This window comes from Cladophialophora bantiana, assembly GCF_000835475.1.
Source record: "Cladophialophora bantiana CBS 173.52 unplaced genomic scaffold supercont1.2, whole genome shotgun sequence".
In the NCBI taxonomy this organism is placed as follows: domain Eukaryota; kingdom Fungi; phylum Ascomycota; class Eurotiomycetes; order Chaetothyriales; family Herpotrichiellaceae; genus Cladophialophora; species Cladophialophora bantiana.
The window spans coordinates 32,158-55,442 of NW_015971576.1; the positions used below are offsets into that span (position 1 = coordinate 32,158).

At 51.2% G+C, this 23,285-nt stretch overlaps 10 protein-coding genes across 10 annotated transcripts; 3 read left to right on the forward strand and 7 right to left on the reverse strand.

Annotated features, from left to right (window-relative positions):
• Nucleotides 1-632: 632 nt before the first annotated feature.
• Nucleotides 633-1,953, reverse strand: Z519_01011 (uncharacterized protein; the record flags this gene model as incomplete). Its single annotated transcript, XM_016758768.1, has 3 exons — nucleotides 633-1,124; nucleotides 1,189-1,674; nucleotides 1,738-1,953. The coding sequence occupies 3 exons, from the start codon at nucleotides 1,951-1,953 to the stop codon at nucleotides 633-635; spliced, it is 1,194 nt and encodes a 397-aa protein (XP_016624096.1).
• Nucleotides 1,954-5,232: 3,279 nt separating this feature from the next.
• Nucleotides 5,233-7,005, reverse strand: Z519_01012 (uncharacterized protein; the record flags this gene model as incomplete). Its single annotated transcript, XM_016758769.1, has 5 exons — nucleotides 5,233-5,343; nucleotides 5,396-5,939; nucleotides 5,991-6,240; nucleotides 6,296-6,792; nucleotides 6,851-7,005. 5 exons carry the CDS (start codon nucleotides 7,003-7,005, stop codon nucleotides 5,233-5,235), a joined length of 1,557 nt encoding a protein of 518 aa, XP_016624097.1.
• A 1,316-nt stretch (nucleotides 7,006-8,321) lies between these two features.
• Z519_01013 (uncharacterized protein) lies at nucleotides 8,322-9,407 on the reverse strand (the record flags this gene model as incomplete). The annotated part of the gene is made up of 2 exons (XM_016758770.1): nucleotides 8,322-9,037; nucleotides 9,110-9,407. 2 exons carry the CDS (start codon nucleotides 9,405-9,407, stop codon nucleotides 8,322-8,324), a joined length of 1,014 nt encoding a protein of 337 aa, XP_016624098.1.
• An 808-nt stretch (nucleotides 9,408-10,215) lies between these two features.
• Z519_01014 (uncharacterized protein) lies at nucleotides 10,216-11,986 on the reverse strand (the record flags this gene model as incomplete). The annotated part of the gene is made up of 3 exons (XM_016758771.1): nucleotides 10,216-11,238; nucleotides 11,305-11,489; nucleotides 11,557-11,986. 3 exons carry the CDS (start codon nucleotides 11,984-11,986, stop codon nucleotides 10,216-10,218), a joined length of 1,638 nt encoding a protein of 545 aa, XP_016624099.1.
• An 813-nt stretch (nucleotides 11,987-12,799) lies between these two features.
• On the reverse strand, nucleotides 12,800-13,885 carry Z519_01015 (uncharacterized protein; the record flags this gene model as incomplete). The annotated part of the gene is made up of 1 exon (XM_016758772.1): nucleotides 12,800-13,885. One exon carries the CDS (start codon nucleotides 13,883-13,885, stop codon nucleotides 12,800-12,802), a length of 1,086 nt encoding a protein of 361 aa, XP_016624100.1.
• Nucleotides 13,886-15,439: 1,554 nt separating this feature from the next.
• Z519_01016 (uncharacterized protein) lies at nucleotides 15,440-16,212 on the reverse strand (the record flags this gene model as incomplete). Its single annotated transcript, XM_016758773.1, has 4 exons — nucleotides 15,440-15,937; nucleotides 15,989-16,048; nucleotides 16,103-16,126; nucleotides 16,180-16,212. 4 exons carry the CDS (start codon nucleotides 16,210-16,212, stop codon nucleotides 15,440-15,442), a joined length of 615 nt encoding a protein of 204 aa, XP_016624101.1.
• Nucleotides 16,213-17,001: 789 nt separating this feature from the next.
• Z519_01017 (uncharacterized protein) lies at nucleotides 17,002-17,649 on the forward strand (the record flags this gene model as incomplete). Its single annotated transcript, XM_016758774.1, has 2 exons — nucleotides 17,002-17,039; nucleotides 17,115-17,649. 2 exons carry the CDS (start codon nucleotides 17,002-17,004, stop codon nucleotides 17,647-17,649), a joined length of 573 nt encoding a protein of 190 aa, XP_016624102.1.
• A 313-nt stretch (nucleotides 17,650-17,962) lies between these two features.
• On the forward strand, nucleotides 17,963-18,703 carry Z519_01018 (uncharacterized protein; the record flags this gene model as incomplete). Its single annotated transcript, XM_016758775.1, has 1 exon — nucleotides 17,963-18,703. The coding sequence occupies one exon, from the start codon at nucleotides 17,963-17,965 to the stop codon at nucleotides 18,701-18,703; it is 741 nt and encodes a 246-aa protein (XP_016624103.1).
• A 312-nt stretch (nucleotides 18,704-19,015) lies between these two features.
• Z519_01019 (uncharacterized protein) lies at nucleotides 19,016-22,212 on the forward strand (the record flags this gene model as incomplete). The annotated part of the gene is made up of 5 exons (XM_016758776.1): nucleotides 19,016-19,070; nucleotides 19,122-20,607; nucleotides 20,653-21,741; nucleotides 21,823-21,944; nucleotides 22,028-22,212. 5 exons carry the CDS (start codon nucleotides 19,016-19,018, stop codon nucleotides 22,210-22,212), a joined length of 2,937 nt encoding a protein of 978 aa, XP_016624104.1.
• A 500-nt stretch (nucleotides 22,213-22,712) lies between these two features.
• Nucleotides 22,713-23,174, reverse strand: Z519_01020 (uncharacterized protein; the record flags this gene model as incomplete). Its single annotated transcript, XM_016758777.1, has 1 exon — nucleotides 22,713-23,174. One exon carries the CDS (start codon nucleotides 23,172-23,174, stop codon nucleotides 22,713-22,715), a length of 462 nt encoding a protein of 153 aa, XP_016624105.1.
• Between the last annotated feature and the right edge of the window lie 111 nt (nucleotides 23,175-23,285).

Here is a 23,285-nt window from a genome sequence, read left to right on the forward strand (position 1 = left end):
GTATCTCACCATCCTTGGAATGAACCGTACTAGAGTTTGTGATTAGCGATAGATCCCGTCAATGACGAACCAAACTTTTTCCCTCTGCTGGATTCATAAGCTGCAACGCATTCTCGATCTGATATTGATGTCAAGGCGTCTGAATTGCTGAGACGCACGCATCCAACAGACGAGATCCCTCCAAAAGATACTCGTTGCAAGAGCCGTGAGCTGGACACTTGCGCAGAGATAAACGTCCAACCAATTAAGCCCAGTATTGACTAGTGAAGCAACAGTCAAGAGAATAAGTGAATGCCTTGTTTTACATCTGTTTGGAGCCACGAAGTCGGGGCCATCTGCAGGTCTAGAAGGAGAAATTGCCGCATTGTGTTAAGCCAATGATGCTTGTTGCGCTCTGCACGCTCATTTACAGTCCTTCGGGGATACGTGCAAGGTCCCCAAGAGCACGAATCCGAGGGAGAGGCAGATCAAATGACGCGTTATGAGCCCTATGCGCATGGGGACTGAGCGGGCCCAACACCCGTGAGGCATGTGCTCTAGGGGTAATTGGTCTTACTCATCGACGCAGGCTTTTGCACCTGACTGACTGTGAGGTGTTCTCGTCGGCAGATTGAGTCGTGCTTGTTGTGGTTTCAGGTGATTACTCTTTCCATCTCCGCCTTCGCGGCGGCAATCATCCCCTCCAGTTCACGCACATCAATCTCATGCGAATCATGCGACGCCACTGCATCCGAGGCACGCCGCACCGCCACACGTCCCTTTGCAGCCGCTTGTTCCGATAACTGAAGGATTCGGAGGATGTTCCCTGCCGACTGACAACTTAAAGTTGAAGTGAGGTTGTCGAGTTGGCCCCTAACTGCCGAGATATCAGATATCTTGCTATCGCTGCTTCCTGACGAGAGGCCGAGATGTTGGACCAAAGTCAGGGCAGCGGGGGCGACAGTATCCTTCGGTTCTGCACCGGCGGGCACGATTACTGGCTTTGCATTAGAGCGAGCGCTGGTTTCAAAACACTTGAGTTGCATGTCAAATTCGTGCAAGCTGAGTCGTCGAGATTGCAGGTTTTCTAGCTTCTTCGAAACATTGACAAGTGTTTCTGTAAGAGAGCAAAGTTTTGCGTAGACCTAAGTAGGGCTTTCATGTAAGTGTGTTCTCGATTTATCAATGAACTAGTGCCATGGACCATACCTCTTCATTGAGCCTTCGGTTGTCCTGCTTCCGCACCCGCCGGACACTCTGGAGAGCAGCATGAAGTGCGTTTCCATGTTCCTGAGCCACCACCATTCCCACGACATCATCGATCTCTGAATACAGAGAGCCTAGGTCTTCTCGAACGGCATCGACCGTACCACCAGCCACGGCCTGAGCATTACTGGCAGTGTCTGTGCCGCCGAGTGATTCCAGATACGTACGATCAAGACGATCTTTGACTGTCTTCGCACGGAAATACTGCAAGGCGCGCGTAAGCCTGTTCACTCGATCAGTTAATGCATCAAGGTTGATTGGGCATTCCTGCTGAATGCCGGAGGATAAGAGGTCATTGATCTCTGAAAGCACGCGGTCGTCTGAGTTTAGAAGTCCTGTGACCATCGCGGGAGCTGATTTGACGTCTTTGGCAGTACGATCAGACTCGGCTCGAAGATCTGACCTGAGAGCTTCGAAAATTTGTTCATTCTTGTTGACCCGTTAGCAATTGACTGGATCTTCGGCCGCGGCCAGAGGATGAGGGAAGTATACAGCGAACTTAACATGCTGGACCTTGGCGGCATACTTTTGATCGAGGTATTGCTCTTGTCGGGCTTTTCGTGCATTACCAGCCTCCTCAACGGCCCTGAGGTGTTTTAGGTGAGCATCCTGTGCGTGGAGAGTCCGAGTACGCCGCTCAATCGCCTTGGTCGAAGACTTCAATGCCTGGATGGCCAACTTGAACTCTTCATCGGTTGATGGAATCATTATTGATCTGCTTCCGTTGCAGATCGGATCCCTCCGCTCTGATCCTTGTAGCAATTGCCATCTATCCCGTTGTCAATTGTTGTTCGAAAGGGCGCGGTTGGACCAACGGACGTTTCGGTTTCCTCCCTAGGTACAGGATTCGAACCACCGACTTTGTCGTGCACCCATGGTTCCAATAGCGAGCGATCTCCGGGCGATTTAATTCCTTTGGCCTTAGGTTTGTCGAGGGGAATACTCCACTTTAGAGGCTCTTCGAGCAGTGTGTTGACCCGTGCTTCTGGCTGCATCATCAGATCGAGAAGCAAGATTTTTTATACCGCCTCTCCAGAGACATTTATGTAGCTGTTGAAAGCTTGGCAACAAAAGACAAAGACATGTGCTTGACATGGTGTCATCCTCCTTTCGGAGTCGTGGTGCCGCCGCTTTGTGCTCAACCCCCTCGGGCGAGGCGGTCCACTCACACATGTACCAAGTATATCGTTACGGAGTCTGTTTGGGGGCCAGTACCATGGCAGACGTAGCTCATCCGAATTGAAGAAGCCACTGGCAAGCCACTACCGCAAAAGCATTAACGTAAACAGGAAAGATGCCAGGGGAGAAGGGATCAATGATACTTGTCATTCCACCCCACATCAGCAACGAGCATCGCTCCCACCCGCTACTTTATCACAGCGGCGGCCGCTTATACTATTATTTGTAGATCTCAGGGGCATTCCTGATCGGTCCCAAGGTAGAAAATGGCCGGCAGGTGCCAGACAGACGCTGCCATGTCAAGAACCTGACTTCAATCCAACTGGACCCAGCGCCCTACAGGAATACGAGGAGCTCATGGTGCAAAATGTTCACAGCACCAACCCCCTTCTCGTCCGTTTTCTGATTGGGAAGGCCGAGAATTTAGAAATGTCTTCTTGGAATCCCTTGGAGCATCTCTATAGTTCAGAACGATCCGGATTGGATTGGTGCGTAAATGCTTTGGCGGCCATACATAGCAAAGGATGATAGGATAGTCAGGTCTTCAGTGCTAGATTAGCAGTAAATGTAACACACCGTAAGGCGTTACGCTACGGAAAAGACTGCTCAGGGTCGCTTCAGCGACTCGGCGATCCTCTTGAGACCTAAGCCAACTTTGGATTTATTGACGGATAGAGAGATAATACCTCAAATGTCTAACTAGAAAATGCCGGCAGTTACTCAGGGTACGATATCACGATTTCTACACGATAGGTGAGACGACTCACCCCTAAGAATGATATTTTATATCCGTTGAGCTCCGGCCGCCCTCATTATATTTACAGTTAGAACTCTGCCCACCACTTTTGACGGATAGCCTCCATTTTAAGCTCTTTGGGGAATGGCTCAAGGAGCTTAGGAATTGAATTCTGCCACTCTGTTCTCGTCAGGCTACCAAGCCATCCGGACGATTCCCAGTCAACCAGACCAACAACCCGGTCTCCACGGAGCAGGATATTAAAAGTGGCATGGGTGAAAACTGGTGGTGCCCATGATTTATCCTGGGTGGTCATCATATCACAAACATCTTAGCGGTCCCGGTCGTTTTCTCGGTCTTCAGCCTCGGATAGCTTTACAGCGTCCCGAAGCCAAACATAAAAATCTTGGATCGTCTTAAATGGGCCGAAACAAGAACAGGAGCGTGGATTCCGAGAGTCACGTAATGATCCGCCGCTCCAGCTCTCGACTCTTGTCTGGGCTGGCGGTTTCAGCGAGCGCATCTTTTGGACCATATGCTTTAATTGTTCGAAGACTTTCTCACAAGACTCTTCGGATTGTTTCTTCCATACCGTTGGTATGTCATCACCATGGTTCCTTTCCATCATAATGTAGGCGCGATTCTTGTGGACGAAAGAGCAGTATACCTTGGAGTAGAAGTGTTCGCGATAAATTTTATGGTTGCCCTTTCAGTGAAGGGAACATACGGACCGGTCTTGACCATTATATTTCTTGAAATTAGCACACAAACGCCAATCCACATACAAATCTGGCCGTGATTTTCAATGCAAGAAGGACTACCGAACGACGGATGAAAGTGTTGTGGATGGCTAGATTTTCGTGCCTTTATGCTGGGTGCTCCCCTTATCGGCGATAGATAGACACTGAATATCTTCGGATGCCATAGGTGGCAAGATATGAGGAAATCTTCGCTTATGACTGATATTATTTATCGGGTATCCGACTAGTTTCGCAAGTGATACGCATGGGACGAAATCGGGCTTGAAGAAGTCGGATGAGGAGAGTACCGGCACCGTTTGAGGATGGAGGAGGATAGAATAAGCAGTGTCTTTGGGCGAGAGTGAGAAGTCACCGAGGATGGGTAGAGTGAATAAGGATCGTTGTAAAAGTGGACTGCTGGAAGCTTTTGTGGTTGTTGACAGAATTTCCTGCAAGCTAGAGAATATATTAGCCTTTCTTGGAGAGAATCATAGACAGTGGCTAAGCACGCAAAGAGCAAGAGATTGAGCAGAAAATGTCACGATAGCGATGGCGATGGTCGGTCACTCATCGCTGTCGAAGAATTTGACTCTGTTCAGATCACAGATGTTGGTTCAATGGAAAATATGATGGATTCTCATAGGACCATGGGGGTCTGTCTGACTATATTATACCGAGTACTGAGTACTCGTTCGGTAAATTACACAGGGGCTGGCAGTGCTACGAGGGTTAGTCCTGCCCATGGCTTGTCCGTGGCCGAAGAACTAGCGTGACGGTCTTTACATGTCTTGGCCTCCCTGCCGTCACAGCGGGCTAGATGCAGTGAGGCAGATTTTCCCGTTCTTCACATGCCAAGACATGTAAAGACGGTCACGACAGTCCTCCCTCGTCTGAAGACCTGCGGATATCGAGCTCCAACTTTTGCCTCTCAGCCTCTGCATGACATTCATGATTGCACCACTTTAATAGTTGGTGCGAGCATGCGGAACTGGTATTGCATCTCCTTGTTTTCAGATTGATTTAAATTGAATTCTCGGGTTCGGGCCGCCGCCAAACAGTGGTCAATCTATCTGATATGTACAACGACGCTGCTAGGCAATATTCGGGCGGCAGCGAGCGACTCATGGTCTCAGTCAAATTGACAGAAAGGAATGGCGAGTATAGTTGAGTTTGTGCAGACTTGGGCAGCGATACCGTGGTGTTGATACCTCGGGTGCTATTACCCAGCGTGTTCACTTCAAACTTCAACACTCCCCGATTCCAGCAATAATGGACCCTTATCATACCATTGTATGCTCCTCTGGCCTGCATATTGAGAAAAGCATGCCTTCATCACACTTTCTTCACATCCTCAACTTCTATAACACCAGCCTTCCCCATGATATCGACGCCGGCTGCCTCTTTCGTGCATATGTAAGACTTGAACCTTCGCGTGGGAACGCGCTGGAAAGGAGTCAGCCAACCTAAGCATCCCAAAAGAGATATTGAAGCATACATTGATAAACATTTCGTCAATTTCCTCCAAGGAACGGTCTTTCGTTTCAGGGAGGAAGAAAATGGCCAGGATGAATACGATAGTTGCAAGTGGGCCGAATATGAAACCGACTTTGGTCCCCAGATTGGCATAGTCCTTGTTGATCAAGTAGGGAATAGAGGTAATAACAAGGAGAGCCCCGAACCAGTTGGTAGAAAGAGCGCAAGAAACTGTCTTCGATCGGAGGCGGTTGGAAGGAACCTCACCGGTCACAATCGGACCAATTGAACCCCAGGTGGCCGCAAAGCTGAAGACGTAGATGCAGATAAATGCGACGATGCATTTGTTCGCCGCGTCACTGCCCGGAGCAGCTTGGGCGACGATGGCGAAGAGGAACATGGATGCAGCGCATACTCCCGCGCCAACAATGAGAAGAATGCGACGGCCGATGAATCGCACTGCAATGAAGGCGAAAATTACTGCCGCAACCTGGCAGGCGTTGATGATAACGGTGATGACGAAAGCATCGTTGAACCCGATTAGACTGAAGAAATATGTCGAATACCTGACAGGTCTGTCAGACTTCGAAAATACCAAAGCGAGTGGCAGAGCTTACCCAGAGATGAATGCAATACCCTGCATATGTTGACCTCCCATGCATAGCATACCGATGAGGGTTCGTCGTCGATTGGTGCCAGAGAAGCATTCACGGTACGATGTCGACGCGTCCAAAGACCTTTCAAGCTCTGTGAAGGCGATGACTTCTTTCATTTCTGCATCGAGCTCGTCATCCCGTGCGTACTTGCCACGGATTTTCACCAGGGACGTTCTTGCCTCGGAGTACTTGTCACGGGTCACAAGCCATCCTGAATTCACATAAGCACCCGCAGTCATTATACCGAGCAAGGTATCGTCACTTACTTGGGGATTCAGGGATGAACCACACAAGGGTTACCAGCACCAGAGGCGGAAACATGGTCACGAAGAGAGGGATGCGATAGCTCCACCGGTCAGTCCGCAGATACGTCCCTTGGTCAACACAGGCGCCGATAAAGTTGGGGAGGTTGATGTTAAATTGGTACATGATGACAATAAGGCCTCGAATCTGCGCAGGTGCAGTCTCGCTCCAGTAGGTGATTGCAAAGTTGCCTGCAAAGCCCATAGAAATTCCGATGAATACTTTGCCGACGATCAGAGCGCCATAGTGAGGTATCATACTAATGCCAGATCCGATGAGTCCGGCGGCGCCACAGAGGATGAGACCAATCTTCCGGCCAAATTGTGAGCCAATCCTGCCAGAGACCAGGGCTGCGAGAAAGGCGGATCCGCAGAGTGTTCCATTCATGGCGGTGGTAGAGCCAGCCGTGATACTGTAGACACCTTCTTCTGAGTCATAATAACCGAAGTCCTTGAGCCATCTATAAACCGGAGGCTGTCAGCGTATTGTAGCTCTGTAGATACTGTATCTGTACGTACTGTTGCATGGCAAGAAAACCTCCACCGGTGCCTTGGTCAAACCCGAATGCTGTCGCCGCAAAAGACGCAATGAAACAATAGACGCAGACCTTCCAATTTCTTTTCCAGAATCCCATTTTGGGCGCTGTGGCGATAGTAGATGCCTGTTCTGCCATGATGTCTGACTTCCAGCTCAAGCCGACCAGATCGAAGCTGCGCTTTCAGATCCCATTATACAGACTCAGAGGTCTTTATAAACTTTGCGGTATAGAGCGCCCCGAGGGTTGAGACGAGGCGCGGTGAGAACCGGGGAAATTTCCCCCAGCTGATGCCTGGGTTTGTCCCGGGGAAGTAGAGAAGCCAGTCGTCTGATGCTGCTCCAGCGTTGGGATGAATTGTTTGGCCTCGACTGCAGCGAGGGCGTCTGATGCCCTCCTCTGCCGACCTAGCTTTCCTGGAGTCCCCACGATTCGACATAGCCTTTCCTGGAGAAGTTAAAGAGCCAGTCGGGTGTTATACCGGTAAATGAACCACAAAAGCTCTAAGGCTCGTCTTCAATTTCTGCGGCATGACCTAACTGGCTAGCGATGTTCCAAGTCGGCACAGTACTTGAAGTGCGCCGAAACCTAGGTTAGGCCGCACTTAATAGCGGGAGCCGATATCTACAAAATTACCCAATACATGACTACCGGCAATTATCTACGTATTCCTATTCGTGTCGGAGCTTGGACGCTAGTCGGCTTACCTGATAAGGAAATATTGCTGTTTCTGGCTCAAGAGTCGGTGTCTGAACTCGAGATTCCGCCTGGCAAAACTCTGCCAGTGGACTCCGACTCCATCCTTCTGTCCTCCGTAGGCGTTGGCGTTCATGTTGGGAAGTCAGCCTGCTACAGACCAAAGAGTTTTGATCAGCCGGTTCGATATCCTCGACCCAAAGGCTGGCAGTGCACCCATCGATCCTCTCTGTTACCCAAACCGACAGAGATCCTTCTTCAAGATCCCACGAGTCAAAGTTTTGCCCCAATCGATCACTGTCCTTCAAGACCTCAACTTGCTTCTGTAATATCAACCAGGGTGTCTAAATGTGTTCATAACTTGCAGGAGGACTGAGAATCGGTTGATTTGCAGCATGCTGGCAGAGGAATGTCTATGCCCATTCTGGAGAGGACCGAAATACTTTGCGAAAAGGCCTACCAGTGAAGACAAGGGGGGGTCTTCCCAAGAAAGAAAGGCATATAATGGCAATCCCTCCTAAGGCTCGCAACTTTGTCACCAGCTTGTAGGAATCTTCCAACGTATCCTTACAGCGTTTGAACATGCCTAAGAGGACTAGGAGCTGATTGGAATTTAGATAGAGACTTTAATGAGGTCACGTAGCCTCCAGCGTCATTTATCATCTTCAACGTCTAAAATAGGCTTTCTGCGACCCCTCGGTGTACTGCAAACTCAGAACTGGAGAAGTATTTCGACAACACACATCCCAACTTCGCTCTCATAGAAAGCTTTCTCCAGTTAACCGCGCCTTCACAAACTTGACAATATCATCAATTGCCTCCGCGGTCACATCTAGGTCCACAACCAAATAACCGTGCGGCGACCCAGGGTATACAATGAGTTCCGCTTCGTTGCCGGCGAGTTCCCACTTCGCGGCCATCAAGATATTGTCATCAATCAAGGGGTCTTCAGCGCCAACCCCAAACGTGGCTGGTGGTAGGCCTCTGAGATTGAAGTTGTAGAGAGGAGACCACTCGGATTTCTTGATCTCGTCCAATGAGCCAAAAACGTCCGCTGGTAAGGACAACCACATGAAATTCTCACCCTGTTTATTAGGAGCATCGCCGACCTTCTCTCTTCCTAGACGAACGCCGGGTAAAAGCGACAGGTCAAAGATACCATAGGTCGGCACAATGCCGGCAAGGGCCGTGCCAACGTCGATGTTCTTTTCGTCGCGAAGACGCAGAGTGGTCTGGACGGTCAGGTACGCCCCGGCGGACTCGCCACCTATGAACTGTAGCGTGTGACCGATCTTCCCCCTCGCGTCGTCAGACAGAAGATACACCGCTGCGTCGAGACAGTCATCCGCAGCTGCGGGCAGTTTGAATTCCGGAGCGAGGCGGTATTCCACAGATACCAGGATCAAATTTGTCCGCTCGGCCAGGTCGCGAAGGAGATTATCGTGTAAAGCGGCCGAGCCGATGACAAAGCCTCCTATATTTGCGATTTCGTCAGTAACGTGCTGCGTGCCTCGGGGATAATATTAGCATAGAAGCGCAAACTGACCTCCATGGATGAAAAGGAATACCCCTCTAGCTTGCTTCCCTCTGGGTTGAATCACACGTAGGGGAACACTGTGATCTCCGAAGGACGAGGGCACCAAAATTTCAAAGGCTTCTGGATCATAAGTCGGGAGATCGAACACTCCTTTCCCTTCACGCTCCAACTGGGTGTATTGTTCGCGGGAGCTACATGCCCAATAATGCACCATATGCTTCTTGGCCTCAAGGTATTGATCTGTTTGCAGGAGACGCAATTGGAGCCGCTCGGCATTGCAGACTGCCTGCTTCACCACAGGACTCATTGCCAACTGAGTTTATCTCACTGGGAGAGTTATATGAGGATTAAAGTGGGTAGCTGAGTTGAACTGATGAGGGATGTCCAAAACGAAATTATAGATGATCTCTGTCTGCTGAGGGAAGATCTGAGGACGTTTAACAGAGCTGTCTACGCGGTATAGGGTTTAGGATAGGAGTCATCTGATGGACCACCATTTAGTCCGCAATGATCGTGAATGCAGGCATTACCGGCCTGGGAGCACTCGAAGAGGTTCCCTCACGTAGCAATGATTGGAGGATGTACCGTGACGTGCATCAAGGGTTAAACGTCAATAGCCGACCCCCCTCCCCTAATACCCACCGTACAAAGAAGTAGTACCCTTGCCGAGCTTCAAGGGATCAAGGTGGCGTTAAACTGACGGGAAATTATCCATGTCTATGTCCCTCAACAGAAATCGAATGCAGTCCAAAGACCGCGAAGGTGCACAGTGTTGTGCTGGAAATGTCTCAACAATTGCATTTTATTATCCTTCTATGTAACTTACCTTCTCTCAGAGTGTCCCTGGCCGCTGATGTACAAATTTACCTGTAGACAGAAGAGTTCTCTTAAACTCTGCCGCCGATTTCAAATTTTCACGCCACCAGCGGTCGTTGTTTAGAAAAGAGACAGATTGCCAGATTGGCGTTCCCGAGACGGCATTGGCCTTCTTAAAAGGGGAATCGTCAAAGAAAGTCATCATAACTCGCAACAGAGACAAAATGAAGTAGCAAATACTATGGAGAACTCTAGAAATCTCTCCCTTGCAGCAACACTACAAAGCAATAACGCTAGTGCTAGCATAGCTGCTCCGCCTTCATTGACATCAGTGCACGTGCGCCTCGCTTGAGCATGGCTGCATGATCTGCCGTGGTGGCTAACGCGTTCCACTGGGGGAACCCTGTCCATTCAACCAGTCCGGTCAGGAAGCCGTTGAAAGACTGGATCTTTTGGGACGAACCCGAAGACACCCACGGCTGTCTACCGTGGACGAATTCACAAACTGACTTGGTATAAGCGTCTGCTGTAATTCGAAGCTGCTTTGGAGCTTCAGCTCCTGCAACAGCCGGAAGTCGGCAGATGAAAGCGTTGTCTAGTGCATGATATGCATATCCGAGGAAGGGACTATGCTCGAAAGGGTCGACTTGATCGAATCGATAAATGCTAATTGGCGTGGCGGTGTAAGATCTCATTGACTCCATCAAGGAGCCAAAGGAACCATCGCTGGTAAACTGGATTAGTCCCTTTAGAGCAGATTTGACGTCTTGTGGGGTGTTTATAATGTTGTAAACCCTGAGAACTTCATCAGCCAGGCTCATGTCCGGTATGGCGAGTCGGATAGCATTTCGGATCATATCAATGGACCAGAGGTTCCAGCCGCGCACCATCCCGAACAACGCAGTCTCGTCCTTGGTCCAGCCAACAATGATACCGTCACACCAATTCGGAAAATCGCCGATCTTATCCAGTGGTAGTGAACTATCCTCGTGACTAAACCATTCAGGATCCCATATTGGGAAGATAAGAGAAGGGGGAGAAACCTTCAGAAGGGAATCAACGCTCAGGTTTCTCAGCCAATCCAACTTCTGACGATCTGACGCCGTTGCATCAAGACCTGAAACTGCGAGGAGGCTGTCGAAGTCGCGTTGAGCCCCCTCAGCTCCTTGAGGGGCTAGAGAAGGGGCGGACATAATCATGGCACGACGGAAGAGGGGCACATTCGAGCGTAAATGAGCCAGCACCGACCATGCGCCGGCTGACTCTCCAGCGATGGTCACGTTGCTTGCGTCTCCCCCAAAGTGATGAATGTTCCCTTGGACCTTAACCAAAAAATCATTAAGTGACTCGTGCAAGAATTCTGCTCAAGTAAGTTCATTTTGACTTACCCACATCAATGCCAAACGTTGGTCATGAAGTCCGACATTAGCAAATGGAACTTCGCCGGCTGCAACTGCCTCCGCTCTCAGCTCTTTGGAATAGGAGAAGCCGAAATAGCCGAGTCGGTAATTGAGAGCGACATAGATGAAAGGCAAGCCCAACTTCGAGGAGTGCTGTACTAGGAAATTTCCGTCTGGAGAAAGAGTTAGTCTCTGCGGACGGATTTGCTGCTAGTGGGACGGGATGAGAGGTCACATTACCGTACTCTGGTCCCCCATCACCAACAACCCAGCCGCCACCGTGAACCCATACAAAGACAGGCAATGGTTGTCCTGCCCGCTCGATGGGTGCATATATGTTCAAATTTAAACACTCAAACTCAGATGCAGACAAAGCATCCGATGTTACGATGCCTTGGTAGAGGTGGTCCCGCCACTTGCGCGGTACATCAACATTTTGAGGACATATGGGCCCATACCTGGTGGCATCATAAGTACCTTTAAGCTTAGAGCTTTGAATCCGTCGTGCTTGTCGAAAGCGAGCCGGTATTTCAGCATAAGGCACACCGAGGTAATTTGCCACGCCAGAGTCCGCAACGAAACCGTCGATTCGGTATTCACCTAACAAGACAGTAGTAATGTTTGCAGGTCTCTGGCAGATGTTGCTGTCGCCATGAGGGATCCTTCCCATATTGAATGACAAAGAGTGTTGGCTAATATTTAGTGTCTGCTAATGTGCCAAGTTACTGTAGAGGATAAAGAAATTGGGCGAAATGGAGCGTGAAGGACGGCGACCTGACAATCAAGGTCCCTACATATAGACCTCGTGAAGGTGACGTAGTCATGAAGCCCGAGCAGATTCTGGATTCCGATGGTGGTCCTGGCGCTTCCACTTCATTGGGAGAGTACAAGCCGAAAACTTGAACCTATCGCGCAAATCTTCCCGGAGGTGATCATCAGTACGAACAACTCGAAGCAAAGAACGATACCGAGAGAAAAACTGCTGCCCAACACTGAAAGTAGATGGTCACGACCCAAAGTGGGCTTCGAGTATCCAGCTGAATCTAGGCTTCAGACCGTCCAAACACTCACCCAACGAAGCATTGAAGGTTTAGAGGAGCTGCAATGGACAGACTTGTTCAGGGGAAAGCAAAAGTCTACCCGTGTTGACAAGCCCGAGTTCGCAGCGGGTGGTCGAGCTGCGACTACTTAGAGTAATATTGCCTAGTCCAGAAAAATTGCCAACTTGGACTCCGTGCATGCTGCAGAAAGTCTAAAGATTGGGGGCACCGCCTGGCCCCGAGCTACTCTCACTAATTTTTGCCCGCCAATTTACGGTAGCTGTCATTGAAGGTTCAAATTTCTAAAAGATTCGATGCGAAAGTTGCGATTGAGGCCATGAACAGTCCTCCCTTTCACATGAGATATCCCGAACATTGGTTTAGATTGAGGTCAGGAGTGCAACAAGAACTTGTTGAAATTGTGATCAAGAAGCAACCAGATATCAACAAGCTTTTCTGCCTGCATCGTAATTCCATATCTCCCTAAGCCTGGCCGCGTTCTGGGAGGTTGGCCAGCCATGATTCTTTTCAAGACGATGCAGAACACGCAAGAGTACCTCTTGCTCATGGCGGACAGTGAAAAATTCACCGCAAATATAGATCGCCATCGAAGCTTGAACCCAAGCCGGTGTCAACTCTGGGTATGACGCGGCCATGCTGCAGAGATGTAGGACAATACGTCGAACTTCGCGAGACATTTGTTGCCGTGCGGCGACCGCACGCGGACCCAGGCGTGGTACACTAGGATCCAAGACTAAAAGAAGGATCCGGGAGAGTTCAAAGAATTGTACCGCGGTCAAGTGCAGGGGCGATAAATACCAAACACGGTAGAGAAGCTGGCCGGATTCGATGCTTGGCTCGCCCTGAAGTAGAGGGAGGAAGGATGTTGGCATTTGTTCTTGCCAGCGTGTTTCATAGTTTTTCAGCTCTTCCCATCTCTCCTTGCCGCTCGGTTCACCGGCTTCACCAGACCCATAGCAGAAGTTGAGTACACGTGCGCAGTGAAGCAAGTGTCGATCTGACCAGATTACATCTTCATCATCAGGTGATTCGAGAGTGTCAAGGACAGTCCATAATTCGAGCGGGTATTGGACGCTGCGCTGCGTCAGATATGCTGCCGTTAGTTCCTGTCTAAGAGCATTGCGAAACAGTGAATGTCTGAAGCTCTTCAAATATCCCAGTGCCCACGAAGCGGGCTGCACGCTAGCACCGTGTCTTGGTGGTTCATAGCCGGTCTCATGCTGGACAATTTTCGTTTGCACATTCAAGACGAAACGCAGAGAGCTGAGAAGCCTCTCTTTATCTTCCCCCGTTTGATACCTATCCATCTCTTCGTGAAACCTCAAACTCACGAGAGCAGCCAACAAATTCTCATCCTCGACAAAAGCAGAGTTATTGCAAAGGTCGAGTAGATTAGTGACGCAGATGGTATGATGTTGTAAGATTTTTGCGTATGTCAGCGATGGCAGGGATACGCCACGATATTGACAGACGCCGTCATCCGTGCGGTATGCAGTCGATGAGAACATGGCTATTGCGGCACTAGTGAGTACTGCATTCAACAATGGTGGACAGTTCCGTGCTCTACGAGGAACCGACAAGGCACCGTGTCGAAAAGGATCGCCAATATCGGCCTGGCGTTCTTAGCATTGCACATTGCCACAATGGGGAATGGCAATTTGATTTTCGCATACCATAGGGGCCAACCGTTCAACGAAGAAGTGCATCAAGGATGCGCAGTGGTAGGCCTCGAAGGCGACAGGCCACACGAATTGTGTCGGCGAGCTTGAGCCGCAAAAATTGATGTCATGACTGGGGAGAAGCGGCGCCTCTGCGCCAAGGGGATTGGTCACAGTATGACGCGGAGGTATTTCACGGTATGAAAGAGTGTTTGCAGTAATGTTCAATGTGTGCTCTTTGCCGATCGTCGATGGAAGGCCGGATCCAGCGTGGAAGCGAGACACGGCCAGAGAGAGAGCGTGGTTGTCGTCCAAAGCAGCTGAAGAGATTTCTCGTTGCCGTTCTGATCCTTCAAGAGTGGTATGTCCAGTTCCAGGGCGATCTCCAAGGTTCAGGTCATATGCATCGGTACTATTACTCTTACTCTCGAAGCGTAGGCGGGGACCTTGGTCAATGAATCTAAGCGATCCTGCTCGTAAGATTCTGGTAAGCAACAGGGAAGCCGGCTCTCTGAGGCAGTGATTTTGACGGAAGCGGAAAACACTTGTCTCTCAGGGCATATCTACCGTCCTTTATGCTATCAACCCAGGTTTGATTGCGGTCAAAAGTGAGGTCGTAAAGGCTGGTGCCAGCATGACGAAATTTAAATCTCTTCCTGGGCGGCTGATGTCGTGGTTTTGAAGATGAACTACCTGGACCCGAACTCTGGCTCTGGCTGCAGCACGTAGTTAGCTTGATAAGTCTGGTCGAGTTGATTGTTCAGATGAGCTCAGAAACGCATTCAATGCGCATAGGAATGGAATACCAGATCAGACTTACCTTGGCATTGGCAACAGGGGTATAAGCAGTGAGCATACCGATGATGCGATGAAAGATGAAGATGTAATCACAGATGCAGTAGGTACCTCGGGCCTGAAAGCCGGGGCATGCCAGGGCTTGGCGGCTAAAGACGACTTTGGAGGTAACCGACACCGAGCGCTTCTTGGCAGCTTCTTGGCAACTCCGGTGTAGAAAGGCGGAGATACTAGGGATTCAAGAGCGAGCAGGTTACGAACGAGAGTTGTGAAGAGACAGGTATACTTTTTCAAGGTATCTAGAAGTAAAATCTACGTTTTTAGATGGTCCACTAGTTCAGATGTTGAAGAGAGCTCGAGGGATGTTAGAATTTCCTCCAGCCACATATACACAGCCAAAATAACTCTCGTGACTCCAACCGAATAGCATGTCGCCGCTCATCATGGAAAATGCCGGAGGGGAATCAATAGCGTCGTCGTATACCCTGAATGCGCTCAGTAAATCGAATGTCGTTATAGAGGTCGTCGACCTCGAGGACCGCCACCATCACCACCACCCCCCAATTCATCCGTCCCCCGTTGTCGTTCCAGAGCCAACCAGTGGTACGACTATGATTGCTTGGTGTGACCATTGACAGCAGATCCGTTCGCCTGCCCATTCGCCTTCTGCGCCTTCACCTCGCGATATTTGGCAATATCCTGCACCACCATCTTGTCCACCCGGCTCTTCAGTTCTGGCCTGTAACCAAGCGCGAACAGGATCTCTAACCAGACAAAGAGCGGGGCCAAGAAAAATGCCTGGAAGATGTTGTCCAGCAAAGCAGGAGCACGTCCTTCGAACACACCATGGCCCATGAATTGTGCGATCCACGCTGCCACAAATGCCGCGCCCGCCCAGAAGTTGGCAGTCATTCCGTGGACAGTGACGAGGTGGTGTCCGTAGGCAGTTCCGGCGAGAAGTAATGCGGCGAAGGCCGTCCCCGCGACCGGCTCGAGTAATATGTATAATCCGCAGTAACATAGGCAGAAGAGGGTGCCGGCGTTCAGCTCGAGGTTGGGGATGGTCATGGATTGAGGCAATTGAATCAGTGTACCCGAGTTTGTGAACTGGCACAAGGTCAGCCGTCATGCTCTTCGGATGGACGGTCTGTCTCTTACCAAGAGAAACGTAGTCCATAGAATAACGGGAACTCCGACCATATGTATGCCAATGTTGACCTGAGTGCACATCAGTCTTTTTTTTCCATCTCGAGCAGATACCTCGAACCGTACAGGGTCATGATGGTAGGCGCCGTACTGCGGGAAAATGGTCAGTGGGATTGCGGGCAGAGGGGCCGCAGCGTGCTCACAAAGCGCAGTTGCTTCTCCAGATTGAGAGCCATGTCGAACTGTGGTCACAGGCGCTGTATCGGAGGGGAACTGAAGAGAGAATTCGGCTCATCCAAGTCAAGCGCAGGTAATGGCAACGGCAATGCCTTTGATGGGTGAAAGTGGAATACTCGGTACGCAGGTGGCAGTTAATAGGGCGTCGCACCTGCAGGTTAATAAATACGTCTCACCACCTCGGCGGGCGTCATCCACGGGACCACGATTGTCCCTTACTACCCTTACCACCCTTACCAGCTCACAATCCGAATCACTCCGCACGCCAAATCGATTTCACGAAGTTGGTTGCTTGATCAGCTACTTGCCAGACGAAGTCGCCAATTAACGACGGGGCTATCAAATATTTTGTCCTAATAGGCGAGACCCTGCTGCAGCTTCTCCGCTGAGATGGCCATCAAGCCATGTCGCGAGGTATATACGAGGTACCGAGGAGCGCATCCGAGTACGGTCTCTAGTGCATACAAGGACTTGTGCATACTGCAAGATACTGGTAGCTATGTAGTTTTAAAAGCAGCAAGGCTAGCCATGGTAGTGAGGCTCACTAGCCTTCCCGAAGCCATCCCCCAGGCGCCCTTTTCCCTCTGCTTGACCTGCACCCCAAGCAATGCCCATTCTGCGTCACAGACAGGCTTCGTCATCCAACCCATCTAGCTGTCGATATCCGCTCGCACAAGACATCTTCAGAAGCATTCACTCCAAAACAAGTACACCACAGCGGGTTCCCTCAATTCTACGCGTTCGACGCCCCAGAACCCGAAACCCGACCGACTGCGGAGAAATAAACAATGAATTTCGCGCCTTACCAGGATGCGTCGCCGGAAATGTGAGTTTTTGTCACCACCCAAATTGGATGCGGGCGAAGACGGACAGACAGAAGGATTAATCGAGTTGCATCTAGAGAACGCGCCCTTTCACCTCCTCCTCGCACTTCCATCGATTCGCCTCGAGTGCGATCGCCTCCTCCCCAGAACAAACCCATCCAGCCCATACCTCGTGCCAACGCCGGGACGCCATCGCTGCTTCGACCTAGTGCCCTTGCAAACGATTTCGTTACCGGACCGTCATTCGCTGGGGAACACAGGGAACAGAGCTTGGAGGCTTTCGAGACAAGCCTGCCTCTAAGAGTAGATTATGAAGCAATGTTGGCATACCTTCTCCTTCCACCTGCTGGAGGTGTCTTTCTCCTCTTGTTCGAGCACAAGAGCGACTATGTGCGGTTTCACGCTTGGCAATCTAGCATGCTCTTCTCGGCCATTTTTGTCCTCCATCTGGTCTTGTCCTGGTCAAAGGTGCTCTCCTGGATGTTGTTCACAATCGACCTGCTCTTGATCGGCTTTCTGTCACTTCATGCTTACAGAGATGTTGAGACACTGGACCATTTCGAAGTGCCCTACTTCGGCCGACTGGCGAATTCGTTTGTCGAGAATGAGTGAACACGGAGAGGTGAGGTGCATTCTGACATTGGGAAAGTCTCCGCAGCGGCAGAGTTCATACTGCATATGTCCGCCGTAGCATTGAAGTTTGTGCGAGGGATTGGGTCGCTCGGATCGCCCAAAAGGTTGATTCCGGGGGCTGCGTGATAGAGCCGCTCAGGCCTCTTGGCAAGCTGACGTGAAACTCCGGAGCTGCGACCAAGCCACCTTTATCCATCAGAGGTGATGTTGATTCTGCCAGACGGCTTGTGTAAGGTCCTATATCCCGCCGTATAATATCTGGCATCCTGCTAATCACGGAAATAGGCCAACGATGAGAGTCGTACGACTTGGGGTTATTGTCCCTTCGTCGAATACCGCAGCAGAACCGCTGACAAATGCCATCATCTCGTCGATACATTCCGAGAGTCTGTCTATCTCGGTGCATTTCTCTCGATTTCGTGTTACCACGATCGATCTTTCTCCAAACGCAACCGCTCAGTTCAAATTTGAACCAATCTTGTCCGCAGCACGGCTGTTGGCCGATGCTAAGGTCGACGTGATCGGCTGGTGTGGCACATCTGCCGGATGGCTTGGGTTTGAGCACGATGAGAGGCTGTGCGCTGCAATTGAAGCCGACACTGGTATCAAGGCGACAACGTCGGTCCTGTCACTCAACGCCCTCATGCACAGTTTGGGCGTCACCTCGATAGGGCTGGTGACTCCGTACATCAAAGCGATGAATGATGCGATACGCTCCAATTATGCAGCAATCGGAATAGATATTAGCCCGAATTGGGAACGTCACCTGGGAATTACGGACAACAATGAGATTGTGCAAGTAGATGAAAGCACCTTGGATGAAATGGTGATGGATGTGGCGGCCAACGGCGCGCACGTATTGACAACCTTCTGCACCAACATCCGAGCAGCACAGCGCGTGGAGTATTGGGAAAAGTCGCTCAGGGCCACTGTACTTGATTCTGTTAGCACTACAGTTTGGGGGATGCTGAAGCTGGTGGGAGTCGAGACCCGGCTTGTGAAGGGCTGGGGTTTTATGTTCGAAGTTGACTGAACAGGGAACACGAGAACCAAGCAGTCAATGGAACGGGGCGAGGCAGCAGTGCACAAGGCTGTGCGGCAACGAGGCTGGATATTTTCTTGGCGCTTGGTTGCTAGGAAACGCAGGCAACCCGATTCGGACACCCAAACACTTCATTGAACCATCGTGGTGGCTCTCCTGCATATGCAACCTGCCCGCTTTCACCACCCCCTACAATAGCTGCATTGTGAATACCCATTGTTACGATATCATCCGGCTCAATAATTACATCTGTATCCGCACTTCCGACCAACAGGCAGAGAAAACTTTGTTAGGGCTGGCATGATGCTGCCAGGCGCAGCGTCGGAAGCGGGTGCCCCTCCATCTGTGCCATTGAGCTGTAAGTGTCGCAGGAATCCATGCCCGGCTATCATCTAATTGCCGAGGACAGTTTCGAATAACTTCTGGGGACGAGATGACGCCGGCGTCGACCCTCTCCTTACCCGAATGCAAAATGCCAAAACCACAAGCGACGAACTGAAAGCCTTCTACAGTGCGCGAGCCGCGTTGGAGGAAGACTATGCCAAAAAACTCCTGAGCTTATCGCGCAAGCCGTTGGGGAGCGTTGAACAGGGGACTTTACGCACCAGCTTGGATGTCGCTAGAGGAGAGACAGAGTCAATGGGCAAGCAACATGCTCTGATCGCCCAGCAAATGAGATCAGAACTTGAAGAACCTCTGGCAGCGTTTGCAGGCGGAATCAAGGAGCGTCGCAAAATCATCCAGAACGGGATCGAGAGGCTGCTCAAGGTGAAACAAACACAAACCGCTCATGTCAACAAGTGTCGGGATAAGTATGAACAGGACTGTTTGCGGATCAAGGGATATCTGGCCCAGGGCCACATGGTCATGGGACAAGAGGAGCGGAAGAACAAGGCAAAGCTCGAGAAGACACAGATCAACATGGCCACGAACTCGAATGAATACGAGGCTGCTATAAAGGTATTGGAGGAAACGACAGGTCGGTGGAACAAAGAGTGGAAATCCGCGTGCGACAAGTTCCAAGATCTCGAAGAAGAACGACTCGATTTTACAAAGTCATCCCTCTGGGCTTTTGCTAACATTGCTTCCACGGTGTGCGTTTCAGATGACGCATCCTGCGAAAAGATCAGACTTGCGCTGGAAAATTGTGAAGTCGAGAAGGACATTTCCAGTTTCATAAGAACCTGCGGGACAGGCCAGGAAATTCCCGACCCTCCTCGGTACATCAACTTCTGTCGAGGCGACGTGGACAGTGCATCTGAGGTTTCGGAAGACGAGAACTACTCTGTTGCGCAGTTTTCAAGGACCACAAATCCCGCCTTCAGAACATCATCCCCAACTCACTCAAGTTCTACAAAGGCCAGAAGCAGCCAAACTCCAGAGCGACGACACTCAGAAGAGCCGGTGAGACCGGATGAGGATGATATGCCGACTCCGTCAAATGGGAATAGTGGACGTCCGCCACCATTGAATTACAAGCAACTGGGTCCAAACGTGCCGCCGAATTACTCGCCGAGTCAACATGGCGAAGTTCCGCAAGTGCCACACAATCAGTATCCGACCGAAGGCATGACCATGTTCTGCAGAAGTGATGCACCGTCGGTCGCTGGTTCTGCCTTATCCTCAAACACCCGACCAGATAGCAGGGATGACCGAAGTGACTATTCCGCACCAAGCTCATTCACGAGCGCAGAACTCAGCTCTGGCGCGGCATCGCCAACCAAAGTTGCGCCTGTTAACGGCGTTGAACTCCCTGGAATGGCATCACCTGACAAATCCGTCCAGAAGAAGCGGTCCGGATTCTTCTCGAACAGTCCGTTTCGCAGAAAGTCCAGGAAAGAGCACGAAACCCAGCGGGCGAGCGATTCCACAAACCGCAACACTTGGAACGGAGCGTCAGTCACCGGTACTCGCGTAAATCTGAATCCCACCGTATCCAGTGCGCAGTCGAGTCCTACCAAATCTCCAGCACGTCAGGCACCGAGTTACTTCAATCGAAATGCCGCCGCCATCGCTCCCGAAGGCGAAGAGGCCGCTGATCCCCGAGCCAGCTTTCAATTGAGTGTGGGCAACAACGTCTTTGACGTGGCCAGTCCAGATGGCGCTCAGGACTCAACGCCCAGAGCAAGTACAACGAACCGGCGCAGTCAGTTTATGCCTCCACCTGCCGTAATAGGCAATGAATTGATGCACGATCCTATAGCACAAGCACTTGCAGATCTCAAACAAAGCTCCGGCGGCGCCACGGCGATGGCCAAACAATCAAGCACGCGGGTACCCGTGGATCGGTATCACGGCGTAGCCACTCCTGCGCCTGACCAGGAACCAGTCACTCGACCAGGCGTACTGAGCGCTGAGAGTCAAGCTCGCCTAGCCGCACAGAGAGGAACACCTCCACCGGCATACGAGACCGCTGGGCCAGCGCCGACCGCGGGTGGAAGAACTCAGAGCGCTCAGAGCGCTCTTGGTGTGCCCCAACCGGCGCATACCAAGCGAGAAATGTTGAATCGCACGGAGACATGGGGCGCCAAAGGAGCTGGTCACACTCAGCCATCAAGACCTGGAACGAGAGATGGACGGAGGAGTCCTGGCCCAGGGATGATAAGATCAGCGAGTCCTCAACCTCAATCTCAAAGCCAGCATCCTCCCCGTGCCCGGAGTCCGGCTCCCGGTGTCATTCCTCGTGCTGCGAGTCCGCAACCACAACAGAGCCATCAATACCAGCCTCGCTCGAGAAGCCCGGCACCTGCCATGATCCCCAGAGCAGCCAGTCCGAATCCCGCAGTGACGTCGGGAGGAGGCCAAGGGCAAGGAGGACGACCTGGGTCTCAGCAATACCGCGCGGCCTCGCCGAATCCTTATGGACGTTCACGAGGCGCAGGGCCAACGGTGAATCAAGCGCCTAGACAAAGCACCGGTATGGAAATACAATTGAGCTCTCAAGATACGACCCGATACGATGGGTCCGGTGGCAGTGGAAGAAGTCGCCAGGGAATGATGCGGCCCAACTCCAGTTTTGGCGGAGATCGGTACGCTCAGCAACAATCACAGCAACAGCAGCAGGTCCAGTATCAACAGCAGGGGTATGATGTCCGACAAAGAGGCGGAAGTGTAAACGGAGCGGGTATGGATATTGAACTAAGAAGAGAGAGGAGCAAGAGTCTCGCAACCATACCATACCGAGCGGGTCCGCCAGCTCAAGAGCAACGTCAGCAACGGATCCTACATTATGGTAAGTCAAGCACGCCTCGTCCATCACCATTCATCTGCCATACGAAATTTCCAGAAAAACAATCTTCTAACACACTTGTATAGCGAGAGCGATGTACAGCTACACGGCAGCGATCCCCGAAGAACTTTCCTTCTCCAAAGGCGACATCCTCGCGGTATTGCGACTTCAGGATGATGGTTGGTGGGAGGCCGAGGTCAAGGAGAGTGCAAGGGGGATGAAAGGAGGCGGGATTGGCTTGGTGCCTAGTAATTACTTGCAGCGGTGCTGATCTCGTCGTCTTCCTTGGGAGAGAATGGTGTCGCACATGTGCGAGGACGATGGTGGATGTTGACTGCTTTTTTGACGTCGTACATGGATCAGATATTGGCGGCTTGGACATTGAATGGGATCCCTGTGGTTCGTACGATATTCAGCAGGGCAGAAGTTGGATTTGACTCTTTGGAGCTGTTTGGTCATGTATGTGTCTCGAAACAGTTCTGCACTTGGGTATCTATTACAGAGCAGAGCAGACAGACACAACACAACACGACATGATATTTTGGATTGCGCTGATCACCAAGGCAGGCCAGCCGATTTCGAGAGCTTGAGCCTGTTGTACATGCGGTGCAGTCAACGTCAACGTTCAGAGGACAAAATGATACTTGGTTGTGATACATATGATACTGTGCTTGTACGGATCGTGTGTCATTGAGAACAGGCAATCACTCACAACCCCCTTTTTCACTCGTTGCCTCACTCGCTGCCTCACTCGCTGCCTCACTCGCTGCCTCACTCACTACCTGTGTCTATGTCTAATTGCATACAAACAAGTCTGCTGCACCCCCGCCCCCTTTCCCCTCTTCGCTCCTGGCCGCCTCGTCCGTCCTCGGCAGCACTTGCGCTCGAGACTTCAAACCCGACCTTGATTGAGCCTAAACTTGAGTCGGAGCCTTGACGCGGAACCTCGGCCGAGTCGCTGCTTTCGTAGACACCCGGCGTCAATTGCAGGAATTTGCACCCGGGCGCTGGATCATCACTTGTAGTTGTGACGACGGCGTCCTTGGCCTTGGCGGCCAGTGACGTGGCGGAGTCGTGGTCGTTGCGGATAACGGGCTTTTCTGCTCTAGTGCCGTTAGTGTTGGCGTTGCTGTTGTCCGTCGGAGTCGAGGTGCGAGTGATAGTGGGCGAAGATAGATGCTTGGGTACGACGGAAGCAGGGCGCTCGACGGGGACGAGTGTGAGGAATGCCATTTTTTAGTTTGTTTGTTTGCTTGCTTGCTTGCTTGCTTGCTTGCTTGCTTGCTTGCTTGCTTGCTTGCTTGCTTGCTTGCTTGCTTGCTTGCTTGCTTGCTTGCTTGCTTG